Source organism: Elgaria multicarinata, chromosome 14 (assembly GCF_023053635.1).
Source record: "Elgaria multicarinata webbii isolate HBS135686 ecotype San Diego chromosome 14, rElgMul1.1.pri, whole genome shotgun sequence".
Lineage (NCBI taxonomy): Eukaryota > Metazoa > Chordata > Lepidosauria > Squamata > Anguidae > Elgaria > Elgaria multicarinata.
Genome location: NC_086184.1, coordinates 26,902,566 through 26,920,517, shown reverse-complemented (window position 1 = coordinate 26,920,517; position 17,952 = coordinate 26,902,566). Strand labels below are relative to the sequence as shown.

The 17,952-nt window shown below is 44.3% G+C and overlaps 1 protein-coding gene across 1 annotated transcript in view; it reads left to right on the top strand.

The window, feature by feature from the left end:
* The first annotated feature begins 6,370 nt into the window (after positions 1-6,370).
* Positions 6,371-17,952, top strand: part of LOC134408625 (receptor-interacting serine/threonine-protein kinase 2-like) — a 29,017-nt gene continuing 17,435 nt past the window's right edge. Inside the window, exons 1-3 of the mRNA XM_063140975.1 lie at positions 6,371-6,606; positions 13,114-13,284; positions 16,285-16,435. Of these exons, the coding sequence (XP_062997045.1) occupies positions 13,133-13,284; positions 16,285-16,435 (303 nt within the window). The 5' untranslated portion in view covers positions 6,371-6,606; positions 13,114-13,132. The remainder of the gene's footprint in view (positions 6,607-13,113; positions 13,285-16,284; positions 16,436-17,952) is intronic.

Genomic DNA, 17,952 nt, shown 5'->3' with positions numbered 1-17,952 from the left:
CAACCATGGTGCCACAACAGAGAAGGCCCTCCTCCTGGAGACACCCGCCTCACTTCCTTTGGCAGGGGCTCACAGAGGAGGACCCCTGAAGATGATCTTAAGGTCCGGGCAGGTACATTTGAGAGAAGTCGTTCCTTCAGATAACCTGGCCCTAAGCCATTTAGGGCTTTGAATGTTAATACTAGCACTTTGAATTGGGCCCGGACCTGGACTGGCAGCCAGTGAAGCTGGAAAAGGACTGGCATGCATTCTCATTGGCCAGTTCCCTTTAACAATCTCTCTGCCCTATTTTGGACCAGCTGAAGTTTGGGGACCATTTTCAAGGGCAGCCTTGTGTATAACATATTGAAGTAATACAGGCGAGAGGGTATCAGAGCATGGATAACTGTACCTAGACTATCTCTGCCCAGATAAGCGTGTAGTTGGTATATGTGCCTACTGAGTCTACCTGTGCCTCAAGTGACAGTTCTGGATCCAAGAGCACCCCCAAACTATGAACCCAGTCCTTCAGGGGGGTGCAACCCCCTCCAGAATAAGTTGAACATCACTTAGCCAGACAGGTGACCCACCCACTAGCAGTACCTCCATCTTGCTTGGATTGAGTCTCTGTTGGCCCTCATCCAGTCCATTACCATGCCCAGGCACTGATTCAGAGCAGCTACTGCCTCACTTGGGTTTAATGAAAAAGAGAGGTAGAGCTGGGTGTCATCTGCATATTGATGATATCTCAGCCCACATCTCTGGATAACCTCTCCCAGCATTTTAATGTAGATGTTGAACAGTGTGTGTGTGTGTGGGGGTGAAATAGAGCCCTGTGGAACCCCCTGGCCTAGGTGCCACAGCACAGAGTAATAACCCCCCAGTACGACCTTTGGGAATTGGCCATCCAAGTAGGAGCAGAACCACTGCAGTGCAGTACCTCCAACTCCCAGCCCAGACAACCTTTCCAGAAGGATGCCATATTGATGGCCTTGAAAGGTCCAGGAGAATCAACAGGGTTGCACTCCCCCTATCCCTACATGGTACTCATGTAGGACACCTTGTACATGGCAGCCTTGCATTGAACAAGTCACCCAGTCACCATAAACAACAAGGAATTCCATGCACGTGAATGAGTGGGCTGGTATATAAGGGATGGATCACTTGGTTTCCATGCTAGCCATGGAGGAAGCAAAAATACTTCCCCCATGGCCAACATGGGCATGCACTGGGCTGGCAAAGAGGGTCAGATCACTCCAGATCTCCAAAGGCAGCCTGCTTGAGAGATGGCCATTTTTTTATTAGCCTGCTAAGAGGCTACTTAGCATAATAATAATAATAATAATAATAATAATAATAATAATAATAATAATAATTTTATTTATTTATTACCTGCCTCTCGCTTTGGATCGAGGCGGGGAACAACATTAGTACAGGATTCAACACATTTTAAAAATTCTTGATTTTACATTAATCTGGGTAGGCCTGCTGGAAAAGGCTAGTCTTCAAAGCTGCCTTAAAATCACAGAGAGAATTAATATTATGAATCTCCTTCAGCAGGCTGTTCCATAATCCAGGAGCGACAGAAGAAAAGGTCCTCTGGGAAACTGATGTCAGCCTAGTCTTGGCTGACTGAAGTAAATTCTCCCCAGAGGACCTGAGTGTGCAGGGCGGACTGTATGGGAGAAGGCGATCCCGCACACTAAAAGGTTTCCCTTCTTCTGTGGCTAGCATGGAAACAGAGACTTCTAGCCTCTTGGCAGGTTATCAAGTTGTTGTTGTTGTTTGCAAGGTATTAACTTTTGTGGACTTCTTCTCAAGGCTGGGGCATGGCATAATATAATAGAAGTGAGGCAAGCGGCTACCAGGACGAGGGCCTTCTCTGCTGTGGCACCCCGGCTGTGGAATGAGCTCCCTAAGGAGGTTCGCTTGGCACCTACACTATATTATTTCAGACGCCAGGTGAAGGCCTTTTTATTCTCTCAGCATTTTAACAGTCTATAAATTTAATTTTAACTTTGCTGTTTTAAATTTGTATTTTACATTTGTATTTCTGATCCGCTGCTGACTTTATCCAAGTTGTGCTTTTATTTTGTATTTTATATCATGCTTTTATACTGTTTGTTTTATACTTTGAATGCTTTTAATTTTTGTGAACCGCCCAGAGAGCTTCGGCTACTGGGCGGTATAAAAATGCAATAAATAAATAAATAAATAAATAAATAAATAAATAAATATTCCTTGTTCAAATTGTAACTTTTGCCAATCCCAGTAATGCCTGAGAGCTGCAAGTAAGGAAGGAAAGTCAGCATTTGGGGAAAGAGCAGAAAAGAACCATTTTTCATAAGTCATTTATACACCTTGCTTCAGAAGGCAGTGCAGGATGGGTTATTGCTGAGGAAGAGAGAAATTCTATGGACCCTAGACAGCATTGAGGTCAGGGGAATAGCATTGGTGTGAACCCTGGCTCCGAGGTCAGGTGGGTTGCAAAAACATCCCTATGGGGGATTAAGAAGTGGGTGCTCAGATGAATGTCTGGGCTAAAGGTGGGCCCCAGGCAGAGGAGGTCTGTGGCTTTGTTGTCAATGGGCTGGTGAATCCACTCAGGGTTTCAGTTAGAACTCTAAAGGAGCTAATCTAAGGTGCAAAAGCACCTTGGGTAGCTCCTTTGGAGTTCTGACTAAAACCCAGGCCTCAGCCAGACAAGGGGGTCGGAGGGAGGCGATCTTGCAATTTTATGATTGCGAAATCGTCGCCCTCGTATACACACAGCACACGACATCATGGCCACCATTTTTTCTTTCAAAGAACACGAAGCGCATGAGCGCTTGTGCACAGAAGGTAAGTGGTTTTTTTTAAAAAATAAGAATTTCCCCCGCTTCCCCTACTCCACCCCCAATTAATTTCCCTGCTCCCCACCCCACCCTCCTTGCGAGGAGCTGGGACAAGCCGCGACACCCAGCCACATGTTCTGCAGTCTCAGGATCCACCCGGGACTGCAGAAAAACCAGGCTAGAAGGGTAGGGCAAAATCCCAGGGAAATGGAGGGATCATCCCTCCCTGCTCCCGGGATCCCCTGTGCATCATCTGGATGCACAAGGATGATCCCAGGGTGATCCCTGGGTTAAGCCCTCATCTAGTTATGTCCCCAGAGTGGATTCATTGCCACAATGACACCGGAGAACGTGATGTGGAGAATGTAAATGGGGAGACATTTTTTTCCCCTCTCTCATAATACTAGACTTGGATAACTTTAAAAGGTTGGATAAATTCCCGGAGGAGAAGGCTAACAATGGCTACTAGTCCTGATGGCTATGTGATACCTTCAGTGTCAGAAGCAGCGCCTATATACACCAGTTGCTGGGGAACATGGGTAAGAGGGTGCTATTGCACTCATGGCCTGCTTGTGGGTTCCTAGTCAACAGCTGGTTGGCCACTATGTGAACAGAATGCTGGACTAGGTGGACCCTTGGTCTGATCCAGCATGGCTCTTAGGTTCTAATATTCTTATCGGAGCCTCCAGCCTCCGCTGGTCCCAGATCTGAAAAGTTCCAAAACCTCTGGTTTGCACAGGTCAGCAGTTATTCTCCAAGGTTTCAGACAAGGGATTCCCCCAGTCTGTATAGAAATGGCAGAGATCCAACCCAGGACCTGCATCCAACGCATGAGCCCTACCTCTGAGCTCCAGCCCTTCTCCAAAGAGGCAGGTGCCTTCTACCAGGACAGACCTGTTTGCCCATCTAGCTCAGTATGGTCCACACCAGCCTTCCCCAACCTGGTGCCCTCCAGGTGTGTTGGACTACAACTTCCATCATCCCCCAGTCAGCATGGCCGATGGCTGTGCCCAGGAGACATGTGTGCCTGCTCAGTGTGCTGTCCAGGTGATAACTGTTGTTGGGGAACCGTCAAGGCTCCTGCTGTTCTCCCTTTATAGGGACCTTGATCATTAAACTGGACTTGGACTGGGCAACCCTTCAAGAGGACCTTCAAACAGAAGACAGTCCTTCAAGTAAAGGACTATCCATAAAGTAGGACACATGACCACCCTGCCAGGGTCTGCCTGCATCTAACAGGCACTGCAGTTGTTTTGCCCAGGTCGCCAGAGTTCAGAAGACAATGGGTTAGTCTGGCTAGTCAAGGGAAGTGCATTTGTTATCAAGGGTAGGCACAGTTGGGTACTTGCTGAGGGCCCACAGCCCAGCAGAGACCCATTGACAAAAGTCCCCTGGACCTACTCTTCTTCTTTGCTGCTGCAACCTGCTTGTTCAGCTGCCTCTCGCTCTGGCCCAGGCAATGGGGATGGTGAGAAGGGGGCGCAGATGCCGTTGCCTACTTGTGCAATTTTGTTTTATTTATTTCAAACATTTCTTGGCCATCATTCAGGGCAGAAGCCCTAATAAGGTATCTTACAACAATAAAATACATAATAACTGTTTTTATTTATTACGTTTCTCTGGGTGGTTTACATAAGATCAAAACAATTAAAAACAATATACAAAATTTAAAAGCACAAAAACATGCAACATTCACAGAAACATATATCTAAAAACAACTATAAGCAACTATAAAATAGCAATTAAAAACAATAAAAGCCAACAATAAATTGAGTAAAACCAACAATTAGTAGCAAAAACAGTCGTCATCATAAGAAGGCCATGGTAAAATAAAACGTTTTCAAGGCCTTCCTAAAAGCCTGCAAGAGCGGGGCTTGGTTGGAGTTTGTCCCAAAGGTGTGGCGATCTCTACCTGCCAAGCAAGTGTTATCAATGATGCAAAACAGGATAAGGAACAATATAGCAGCTAAAGACGAGGATGGTGGGAACCCAGTTGCCCTCACATAACAAGATACAGAAAGAAAGAAAGAAATTTCACGCAGGGCAGCCTTAGGTACCTCTGGATATTCTGGCATAATTAAGTTTTAATTATTTTATTATGAATTGTACTATATCTTGATGTCTTGCTGCAATGTATTCTAAAGTTTTTTGAAGTATAATGTATGAGCATATAAGATTTTACAGTTCCTTACTCTTGTAAATATATTATATATTCTTTTAGATTGCCCTGAAGAAGGACTTCAAAAGTCCGAAACGCGTTGGTACATACGAACAGGGCTGGCGCTGCCATAGAGGCAGCTCAGGTGACAGCCTAGAGCGCCAAGCAAAGGAGGGCGCTGAACGGCGCACCTGAAAGCTGCTCTCCTAGAGCGGCTTCCGGGCGTGCTGTTCCAAAACCGCCGCCCGCCAACCCCAGCGTCCTGGCTTCGAAGCCAGTGCCCGGCCGGAAGCCGCTCCTGGCTTCGAAGCCAGGACCCTGGGGCTGGGGAGCGGCCGGGGCGGCGTCTTTAGAACAGTGTGCCCGGAAGCCACTTCCGGGCATGCCGCTTTGAAGCCTCCACCCTGCCCCCCAACCTCAGCGTCCTGGCTTTGAAGCCAGGAGTGGGCGCAGGGGGCAGGGCAGAGGCATCAGTACGGTTACACTGTTTTTGCCCTTGGCTTCTTTTCATGTGCTATTTGGGGTTTCCTTTCGTTTTTGGCTACTTATGGAGTTTTTTTAAAAAAAACCACATCATTTTCTTTTGGAACATTCAAAGATTGCTGCAAAGCATGGTTATCTAGGGGAGCACGCAGAGAGAAAATTAACTGGGGGCAGGGAGGAAAATAACAGCAAGGGGAAACTCTCTTTGTAGGACCAACTAAAAAGTCACAAAATCATGAGCCAGTTTTCATGATCTGCTGGAGCATAATTCAAGCAAAAAGTGTGTGTGTGGGGGGGGGGGGGGAGGAATGGGTGATGGGAGAAAAAGATATCCATTCCAGCATGATGAAAAGGCTTAAGTCATTTTCTATTTCCATCCTCCTACACATTTTGCTTAACACTGAATCTGAAAAAAGGGGAACTAAAAAAAAAAACCCCTGACTATTTGGTGTTCTTTTAAGTTGCTCCTTACAAGGGTACTGCCCCACAGCTGCCTTTCCCAACATGGAGTGCTCTAGATGTTACAGACTACAACTCCCATGCACCCCAGCTAGCATCATCTATAGTTAGAAAGGCTGGGAGTTGTGGCTCAAAAATCCAGCAGTTGGTGAAGACGGCTCTACAATTCCTTTGGGGACATTATGATGTATATGCTGCAGTTGGTACACGCAAGTCCTTTATCACTGGAATAATTGAAAACATGGATGGTCACCAGCCAGATCTACACCAAGAAGGATATGACACTTTGAAAACTGTTTGAAAACTGTATACAGAGTGTGTCCTGGGTCCCAAGAGTTGTGACTAGTGTTATAAACCGTTTTAAAGCAGTAGTGTAGATCTTGCTCTGGAGATGAAACGACTATTCTGATATTTTATTTCGTATTATTTTCTTGCTGATGGTGTTTTACAGGGCATCAGGAGGACAGGCTTGGTGGGAAATAGAACTGGACCCATCTGCAGGGCACAAAGGAGTTAACAGCGAGGGAAAATTTTGGGCTCTGTCATCAGCCAATGAAGGAGGAGCTTGACAGTGCAGCTGACTCATAATCAGCCGAGCTGGAGCCTGCGTTGCACATCTGTTTGCTAGAGATCGCCTCCAGAGCCCTCGATCAGAGATCTGTCCTGTGTGGTCTTTCCCCACGTTTTTCCAAGGTAAGTTTTAGTACTTCTGTGCAAGTCTCCCCTCGGCCATCCCATTAATGGAAGTAGAAAGTGGTTGGGTATTGCAGCGTGACCCTACCAAGCCGGTTCTGTTTGAATTGCTTGTCAAGACGAATAATGTTTTGAACAACAACAAAAAATCCCACCCCACCCCCGTGAAGGTCTTTGTTTTTATTAGTAGCACCAAAAAGTATTGTGTCTGCGTTTCAGTGACAGTCTGTTGTATGTAGCAAGGGCCATCCCATAGCACGAAGAGGCAAAGGGAGCTGCAAAGCGTAGGTTTAACGCTTTTGCAAGTTTTCGTGGCCTTAGGAGATACTGTTTAGGCAGAAATCATAAGCAAAAACAAAGCAACGTAAGATGAGAAAAGTTCTTGAGTGTGCAAGGGTGCAGATGAAGCACTTTGAGATCTGAAGGCTGCAGTCTCATACATCCTTATCTAGGAGTAAGCCCCATTCAGTTCATTAGGTCCTAGAGTAGAACACTGTAAAATGGATTCTTGATCGGTTCTTTGCCTCCCTGCCCCCAAGAGATGTAATAACCCTGTAATTCTTTAATCAGAATAACCCTGATTAAATGGCCCACATAAGGTTTTTTTTTTTATTAAATAATAATCACATCAACTCATTACCCTACAATAATAACCAATAAAGAACAAAGAAAAAAACTGCTTAATGCAATAAACTAATAATAATAATAGTAATACCCATAATAATAATAATAATAATAATAATAATAATAATAATAATAATAATTGCAAACCGCCCCCTGGGACCATTATTCTCCACTCCAAAATTGTAACACATCTTGTGACGGTTTACACCCTTTCCCTTTTCCTAATACAAATTTAACAAATGGTTTCTAAATCTCCTCAAAATCATTCCGCTTTAATATTCCTTTCTTAACTTTCATACACCCCCGTTAGCCTTTCATTAATAGCAATATCCCAGACTTCTTTATACCATTCTTCTATTTTATATCCTCTTTGTTCTTTCCAATTCCTAGCAATTATCAGTCTAGCTGCTGTTAGTAAATTAGCTTTAATTCTTTACTATTTTGCGTACATTGGACCCCTTCATATATAGATAACAATGCTGCCTTTGAGCCTATTTCTTATTTATTTATTTATTTATTTAAGGATTTTTATGCCGCCATTCAGCCAAAAAAGGCTCTCACGGCGGCTTACAAAAGTATTATTATTATTATTATTTCTACCTTCCATCCCATTATTTCATTTATTTCTTTAAACACCATTTGCCAAAACTTCTGAATATTTTTACAGTCCCATCACATATGAAGATACGCACCTATTTCCTGACACCCTCTCCAACAACTTACTGAATATTTCTTATCTATTTGGTGTAATCTTACTGGTGCTAAATACCACCTCCATACTAATTTGTGGTAATTTTCTTTTATTGTTGTCGACATACTCTTTAATATACGTTGACTCCATATCTTCCTCCACTCTTGACCACTTAACTGTTTGGTTTTTAAAGGCTCTTTTCTTGACCTTGGATCAGATTTGAAACTAAATCTAATTTCAAAGTGTTCTGTAATTTGCAAAGCCGTTGGGTTTGGATTAACCACAGCTTCTTTTAGCCTGCGTTTTTACACCCGCCTAACTGAGAGCTATACCCATTTACCCCAGTGAACTAAATGGGGCTTGCTTCTGAGTCCATGTATTTAGGATGGCGCTGTCTGGGACTGCTGCTATTGAATTTCGTTACTAATCCAAATTTGTTGTTTATGGTATATTGTCACAATGCGAGTAGCAGAGTTGGATTTTCCAGTTTTCTTTTTAAGGACCAGTAGCATGGGTTGATTTTACACAAGATAAAGAGCCTAGCAATACATTTTACATTGGGGAGTGGAAAAGTTCCCTTTTCTATTAATAACTCTGTTGAAGCAAAACACCAAGTGATGGCTTGGAACTTTTACAAAGCGAAAATAAAAATCACAGGTTTTCTAAACCATCTTTGGTCAGGTTTGAGGAGTTGGGTTGGATTGGATACAACTCCTGGTTCGGTTGGATACAATTCCTGGATTAGCCATTGCTGGTGGCAGCTTCTCTTTCGCTGGTTTCTCTTTGACCAGTTCTGCTTCAAGATAGATCAAGGGAGCTTCCGAACAGAGGGGTCCCTGCTACTAACAATCGTGAGGCATTGTGCAGCTATTTCATCTTTTTCTCCTTAACAATTTTTTTTTTTTTTTGCTAAGGAAAAAGATAACAGAAGTGGCAGGAAAACATGGCAGGGCTACACATTGAACATAGCCTTACATGTTCATACACGTACAGAGTAAAACAGTAAATAGCAAGACCCTGCCGCATAGAATGTAAGCCTATGCGGCAGGGTCTTGCTATTTACTGTTTTGCTCTGTACAGCACCATGTACATTGATGGTGCTATATAAATAAATAAATAAATAATAATAATAATAATAATAATATCCCACCTTTTCCCCAGTACTGAGACTCAAGGCGGTTCACAAAATTAAAACATGTACAATTAAAACATGTAAATATAAATTTACAAAAGTTAAAATAGAATTAAACCTGCAGTAAAATTAAAAACATGTTATTTATTTATTTATTTGTTTTGAAAAAACAGCAACAGATTAAAAAGGGTGGGGGTGGGAATCCAATACATTAACACAGGTCCAGAATAGTTCCAAAAGCCTGCTGAAACAAAAAAGTTTTTGCCTGCCTCTGAAACTATAGCACAGAGGGAGCCAATCTAGCTCCCCTGGGAAGGGAGTTCCAGAGCCTTGGAGCAGACCCTCTCCCACGTACCCATCAAGCGTGCCTGGGATGTTGGTGAGACTGAGAGAAAGGCCTCCCCAGAAGATCTCAGAGCACGGGCAGGCTCATATGGGAGAATACGGTCTTTCTGATAATCTGGACCCAATCCTTAGAGTAGGGTGACCCTATGAAAAGGAGGACAGGGCTCCTGTATCTTTAACAGTTGTATTGAAAAGGAAATTTCAGTAGGTGTCATTTGTATATATGGAGAACCTGGTGAAATTTCCTCTTCATCACAACAGTTAAAGCTGCAGGTGCCCTGCCCTCTTTTAAGTCTGGTCACTCTAGTATAGCTCCTGCACCTTTAACTGTTGTGATGAAGGTGGAATTTCACCAGGTTCTCCGTATATACAAATGACACCTGCTGAAATTCCCTTTTCTTTGCAACTGTTAAAGATACAGGAGCCCTGTCCTCCTTTTCATATGGTCACCCTACTTAGAGGGCTTTATAGGTGATAACCAGGTGATTCACCGCTTCGCCCACACCCCTCCCAATTTTATTCTTTTTTTATTCATTAAATTAATTTTATTTCTCTTTAGTTAAGGTTACGTAAGTCGGATAATAAATCATTCATTTACATTTAATTCCAATTCCAGTTTCTGTCTGATTAAACATTAACTTGCTTAATACAACTTCTTTCATATTCACAATACTTAATCCCTAGATCTCCCATTTATGGGCCAAGTTTTCTTTCATACGTGATGGAAAGGGAGCCTCATTCACTGAGATCTCTGGGGCGTTCTTCCATGTTCTGCTATTTCCACAAATTCAATGAATTTCCCTCCATACCCCTTCAAACCGGTCTTCATATAATTGTAACAGACAGACAGACAGACAGACCAACTGTGGTTAGAAATATTTTAGCCATAAACATAATCCAAATATGAAGGAATCTTTTTTTACATTGACACTTTGAATTAAGCCCAACAAATTACTATTCATTCTTTTCTAACATTCTTTTTGAACTGTCATCTCATAAATTACTTTGGTAACCATTTCACAATTTCTACATAGGACGAGGAAAAACTCCAGTAATGTTAAGCCACTGGACGGTGGTGGTGGTGGTGATGATGATAATGATGATGATCAAGGCAATGTTACAAAATTAAAATATATGCAATTAAAACATATAAAAGAGAAATATTCAAAAGTTAAAATATAATTAAACCATCCGTAATTTTAAAACATTTAAAGATTAAAAAGCAAATGACAAATAATAATGATGATTAAAAAAAAGTCCAGCACATCAACTATTCCCAAAGGCCTGCCGGAATAAGCAAGTTTTTGCCTCCCTCTGGATTCTCACCAGATGTACCTGAGATGGTGGTGGGACCAAGAGAAAGGCCTCTCTTGAAGAACTTAGGGCACAGGCAGGCCCGTAAGGGAGGATACTGTCTTTCAGATAACCTGGGCCCGAACTGAACCGTGGTACACATCCAACAGCCAAAATTGTTCCCCCCTTCTGACCCTATTGAATTTCTCTGGCATCATATACATTAATTAATTTTGCTAACCTTCCCCCACCCCCTTTTAAACTGAGCAAAAGCTGCTGTTAAATCCTCGCAAGTTAAAACACGGAACCTGTGACCTTCCAGATGTTGTTGGACTCAAATTCCTATCATCCCCAGTCAGCTGGATCAGTGGCCAGTGATGTGGGGGCTGTCAACAGCATTGGGAGGGCCATAGGTTCCCCAACCCTGCCCTAGGTGATGGCTTAAGTTCTCCGTTGATAATTCTACTACAAAGGAAGCATAGCCAGATTCTTAAATATTACATTTTCAAATGCAACAAGCCAAAGTACAATAGTCCATTTGTGTGAGACTGGTTGGATTCTGTAGCTGTTTTTTGTGATTGCAGACTTAATTACGAATCTGTCAAAAGTAGGCTGTAGTGTTTTTCGGGGGTGGGGGACCGAAACAGACATTATATTGAGGCCGTAGCTAGACCTAAGGTTTATCCCAGGATTGTCCTGGGGTCAAACCTGTTCATCTAAGTGCCACACAGGGCATCCAGCGCTCAGGCAGGGACGAACCCGGGATGATTCTGGGATAAACCTTAGGTCTAGCTACATGCTGCTAGGTTTGTTTTTTCCCTTTCAGTTTTACTCTAGAATAGGCATTGGGCCCTGAGCTGGATCAGGACCCTAGCATGGTAGGGTAGGGGCTTTTAAAATGTGGACAAGCCCCCTCATGTTCCCTAGCGTACAAATGGAGAGAAAAAGATGTAGTTGCTGGATACGGATTTAAAGTAATGTCCACTTTGATCCTTTGTTGCTTCAGATGCAAGCTTTCTTTCTCCTCTTGGTACACATGATGATGTTTACGTCTCTTACTATTTTTAGAACATCCTCCTACGCGTATGGATGCTATCTCTTACTCATCCCCAGTGGTGCTGTGTGGGAGTTTGTTATTCTGTAGCAAGTGACACTGTAGCCTGATTTCCCCACTCCAGAGCTTTATCACACCAGCTTTATACTGTGCAATCACTGCGAATTGCGTGCAAAGGACTCTGAAGTTTTCCAGCTCATAATCTGCTTTTCTTGTGAAGTACTCCCGTGCATCCTGCTTTAATTGCGCTTCTTAACCAAAAGAAGTGCAATATTTTGCTGCTAGTTTTCGAGTGTATCGTTTGTTGTTTTCTGAGCGGCCACTGGGGTGCAGGAGCAGGATTTGAAGAAAAATTAAATGCTTACATCTCTGTAAGCTTTAAAGATAAAGACATCAAAACTGGCACAGTAGTAGATATTAAGGAGAGCTTTAAGCATACCAAATTTGAATCGGATTGGGTCATCTGTTGATTTTTTATGATTTTTTTTACATTTCCCCCGTTAAACCCATTTCCTGGTATGCAAAGGATCTAGCCGCCCAGTATCAACAACAGCAACAACAATGGTGACAGCTTAGCGCTGTAGGGGATAACGCGAGGGAAACAGGTACGTGGGATGAAGCTCCCAGTCTGCAAAGGATGTCATGTATTCTCTAGCAGGATGCCCAGTTCCACTGGAATTCTGGGTTCAGAGATGAGCTGTGGAAGATGAGGTGTGCATGAGATGCCCTTCAGCCTGTTAGAATGGGGGAAAATACTGCACAAAAGCCATGGAACCACCAAATGATCCATAGTTGGGAGAAAGGGGTGGGGCATGAGGAACAGAGGAAGAAGACTGCAAGCCCTAACCATGGGTAGGAGATGTTGGCTGGGTTCACACAACATGTTAACCCACACTCAGTGGTTGAGTGTGCGTTGTTGTTAAACCGTGGGTTGTTTGTTGAACTGTGGGTTAGTGGGTTATCTGAACCCAGGACATTTTTTGTTTGTTTGCAGGGTGTAGGGTGGCTTGTCAACCACCCTAAAGAACTCAGCAACAAACCATGGTCTCTCAAGATGGCTAGTTTGAGAAAAATAAGCCACAGTGCATGGTTTACAAGCTACCTGATGGAAAATGTCTGGGGTTCAGACAACATGCTAATCCACAGTTCAACAAACAATCCACAATTCAACAACAACCCACACTCAATCACTGAGTCTGGGTTAGCATGTTGTTGTTTTCTTTTTTACCCAGTGCAGCTGAGTTCAATCAGGGAGATTTGCGCTTTTGAGAGTGATTCAGGGCCCGGGCTGATCGTCTGGCCAGGTAACCTGCTAGTGGTGGTGATTTGAAACACACGTGCACACAAAACGTTCCACTTCTTTTTCAGTCCTCTTTGCCGTCACAGAATGTCCAGCCTGATGCCCGTCCTTTCCCAGAAAGAACTGGATAGCATTTCCCTGACCAGGACAGGATTTGGGTTTGCTCTCAAAGCCTTCCATGTGCCTCGGAATATAGACGTCTCCCTGAAGCTGTTGACTGGCCGGAATGCAACGGAGAGGTGTGTTCCTTGTTTGTCCATTTATTTCATGGAGCGTGCAAGTGAATGCCATTGGCTCCTGCCAAGTTTTTTTTAGCACTTGAAATGAGTGGGAGTCGTACAGGAGCAGAATATTCTTCAGTGCTGGGAACGTACACAAAACGTTAGCATGATGCAGTTGCGAAAATGAGTAGGCACTGTTAGGTATAGAGTCCTGGTGCAAGCTTACACAGAAACAACAAAGAGGCTTGTGGGACCTTAAAGACTAAGAAATATATTTTGGCATATTCTGATGAATTGGACAGTGTCCATGAAAGCTTATGCTACAGTAAGGGTGCAATCCTATGCAGGTGTGAAAAGTCCCACAACTTCCAGCATTCTCCAGGCAGCATGTCAGCCTAGGGATGATGGGAACTGTAGGACATTTTCTTGTCTAAACATGCGTAGGATTGCGTCGTGTTCTTTAAGGTGCGTCAAAACTCTTTCTTGTTTTTGCTACAACAGACTAAGATTTCTCTCTGGAAAATGTTACATGGGTAACCTAGGAAGCTGCCTTCTACCAAATCGGAAAACTGGTCAGTTTAAGTTTACTATTTTATGCACTGGCAGCAGCTCTCCAAGACAGGTATCTTTCCAAGACTTACCTGGAAATAGCAGGGATTGAACCTGGGGCCATTTTCAGGCAAAGCATGTGTTCTTTCACAGTTTCAGAAAATATATATGCCTACCTTTGTAGCTGCTGCTGTTGTGCCTGGTTGTATTGAACACTGGTAAGAAATATTAAGGCTTAATTTCTTTAAAGGGGAGAAGTGGCAGGATTCAGGCTTGCGTAGGAACCATGACATCCACCCTGGAATGTCTCCTCCCAAATTCTAAGGGCTTTGCTAGACCAGGGTTTAGCCTGGGCTGACACCTGGGCTCGCCCCTGTGCGTCCAGATGACGCACAGGAGATCCCGGGCTCAGGCAGGGGTCAACCCTGCCTGGCCCCGGGATAATGGGCACCACTTTGGCCCGGTATTTTCACAGTCCCGGGCTGAGCCCGGGACCGTGGAAGGTCTAGCCCGTTCTGCAGCTTTTCCCGGCTACACCACTTACTCCCGCGTAGCCAGGAGAAGCTGCGCATGGGGCAGGGGGAGAGATCGGGGCCAGGGGCAGGGGGAGAGATCAGGGGCAGGGGCAGAGATTGGGGCCAGGGGCAGGGGGAGAGATCGGAGCTGGAGGAGAGATGTGGGGGGAGATCGGAGCCAGGGGAGAGATCAGAGCCAGGGAGATCAGGGGAGAAATCGGGGGCAAGGGGGAGTGGGGAGAATGATTTTTTAAAAAACTTGCCTAAGAGTTGCCTAAGAGCCTTCGTGCACATCCTGCCCTTTAAATACAAAAAACAATGGCAGACACAACGGGGCTTTCCTTTAGCCCGTCAGGTCTGACGTCCAGATTAGAGCGACAGCCCGTGGTAGCTGCACCGCGGGCTCGCCCCTCCTGCTGCACGGATTCAGAGGTAGGTCTAGCAAAGGCCTAAGTGTGTGATTAAAAAGCTTCACCAGTTGCTCGGTGGTTGAGGTGCTCAGTGGCGCTTTTTAAAATGCACCTGTTCCAGCCCCTGGCGCTGTTGCTGAAAGCGAATGATTGCTGCACATGGTAAAGAGAGGGCGCAGGGAAAGGTCTTCTTCATCTCTTGGCTCATTAAACTGAGGGATGATCCTCTGAATGCAGCCTGAGGCCACAGCTAGACCTAAGGTTTATCCTGGGATCATCCCGGGTTCGCCCCTGCCTGAGCACTGGATCCCCTGTGTGTCGCCTAGATGAACAGGTTTGACCCCTGGATGATCCAGGGATAAACCTTCGGTCTAGCTACGGCCTGAGTGTAGGCAGGTGGCCTAGTAGCTTATTTGCAAGGCGAAATTAATATCTTCAATAGCAACTCTTCACACTACCAGCACTTTCTTACACTTACTTTATTATTGACGTTTGTATTCTGCCTTATCTGCTAAAAAGCCCTCAAGGCGACATACAAGAATGTAAAACAACAAAACTGTACAACAATAAAAACAAGAACATTAAAAGTGGTAAAACATGAACACATTAAACTACTTGTTTTTGGGAGGCCAAATTGAAAAGATGAGTCTTTGCACCCTTTCTAAAGGCCAAGAGGATGGGGTGGGGGGCAATCATAGTTCTTGAGGGAGCACGTTCTATAGTTTGGGGGCAGCACTTGAGAAAGCCTTCTCAAACGTGTCTGACGTATGGGCCTCTGTGGGAAATGGTGACCTCAAAGGCCCTTTTCTGAAGAGAATGCCTGGCCAGGTTCATAGTGAGACCCACAGTCCCTTAGATAGCCAGGTCCTAAGCTGCGTAGGGCTTTAAATGTTGAGCCTGGAAAGTAACTGGCAACCAGTGCAGATCTTTAAGGACAGTTATAATATGTTCCATAGGGTGACCATATGGAAAGGAGAACAGGGTTCCTGTTTCCTGTATAGAAAAGGGAATTTCAGCAGGTGTCATTTGTACGCATGCAGCACCTGGTGAAATCCCCTCTTCATCACAACACTTCAAGCTGCAGGAGCCCTGCCCTCTTTTGTATCGCGTCATGCTAGGCAGGGCTCCTGCAGCTTTAATTGTTGTGATGAAGAGGGGGTTTTACCAGGTGCTGCAGGCATACAAATGCCACTTACTGAAATTCCCTTTTCTATGCAACTGTTAAAGATACAGAAGCCCTGACCTCCTTTCCATATGGTCACCCTAATATTCGAAGATACTGTACACCAGTTAGTGTCCTAGATTTTTTTGCACTGATTGAAGCTTCCAAACACTCCTCAGAGATAGCAACACATAGAGCAAATGTATGGATGTATACAAATACTTTAAGCACAGCATGTCAAGGTGAAAATGCAGGTAAGGAAATTGTGATAATAGAAGGTCAACTGCGAGGACATTTTGCAGTAATAATGAACTGTCTTGTATTGCCGTCTGAAACGGTCCTTGCAAACTGGCTGTCTTTTAAATTCCGAATGCATTTGCAGAGATTTGAAGGCACTGCTTCAAGAGGTGGCCAACACCCGATACATCCAGTGCGACAGGCTCATGCCTTCTCTTGGCATCTGCCACTTCCAAGGTCTCAGTGTCGTCACTGAATGGATGCACAATGGATCTCTCAGTTTGCTCATCCATGAGGTATGTAAAAGACAGAGGAATCCTCTTGGCAGGACCTCCTTTGTATAGGTTTGAAAGTATTAGTTATGAAGTAACTGTGGCCATGGCTAGACCTGCCAATATCCCGGGGATCACCCCGGGATCATCCCTGTGTGTCCACATGACGCACAGGGGATCCCAGGGGCAGGGAGGGATGATCCCTCCCTTGTCTGGGATATCGGCAGGCCCTAATAGCTCGCTTTTTCCCTCGGCCACGGGATATGTGGCCGGGTGTCATGGTTTTGCCGGGACCCGCACACGGGGCGCAGAGCTCCTCAGGAGCTCTGTGCCCATTGGGGGTGGGGTGGGGGAGCGGAAGGGTTTGTTTTTTTAAAAAAATAAACCTTACCTTTTGCACTCGACTGCTCCTTCCCCTTTAAAAACAAAAACAAAATGGCGGCCACGACATCCTCCTCCCAGGACATCGCACGCCATGTGTAGACAGAGGGGGAGATCTCGCGTTCATAAAATCGTGAGATCCTTCCCCCTCCGTTGCGCTAGACCACTAGTAAGTCATGATATGGTGCATACTTAATTTCTCCCTATTATTATTGTACATAGTAAAACAATAAAACAGCAACACCCTGGCTTACATTCTAATAAAATCATAATAAAACAATAAGAAAGGGAAAGGAATGCACCAAATAGGCCCAGGGGACAATAAAACTAACAGTTTAAAAGTAAGATCAAGTCAAGGTCTAAAAGCTGTAAAAAATAAATAAATAATCAACTGAGCTTTAAAAACTGTCCCTACATTCTTCTCTCTCCCCCCCTCCCTTATGCCAATGTGGGAGGCCAAAGATTCATATGTAGGGAAGATGTCCAGTCTGAAAGCTTAAACTGATCAATTACAAGTTGTAGCGAACATGAGTGTTCCAAGTGAAGTTTTTTATTATGCAATCACACTGCCTTTTTCACAGAATTTTGCAGGGTGGTCCGGACAATAACATCTTTAATTTGTAGTCCTCCTGTATTTTCCCACTGCTTCTTCCGTCTTTTTATTACCAGAAAAAGAAAGAAAAGACAGAATAGATGCACACTGCCCTGTGATTGTTAGCGACAGAAATTCTCTGACTGGAAGCAGCCTATATCAGACATCATAGGATATAACAGGGGTTTTAAGTGCAATGCTCATTTAAATTTATTTGCTAGAAGAAGAGATGCCACCTGTTAACTTCAGCAAAGGCAGTGTGGGCCTGACATCTGAAAAAAAATGCAACCCCCCTTTAAAAAGGCAATGGTTGTTGAAACACATTGGTCAACTGGTTATTGCACAAATTAGCAGTGGTTATGGTTCAAATTGGGCAAGTGGTTATTGGAAAAATGCATTGGCAGTGGTTATTGAAATGTATTAGACAAGATACAGTACACATGAGGAATGAACTCAGTTCTTGCTGGAAAATGGGCTTTTTTATAGTCATGCTGGCTTGGAATTATGGGAGTTACAGTCCAACACATCTGGAGGGCACCAGGTTGTGGCTGGCTGGTCTAGTCCAGCA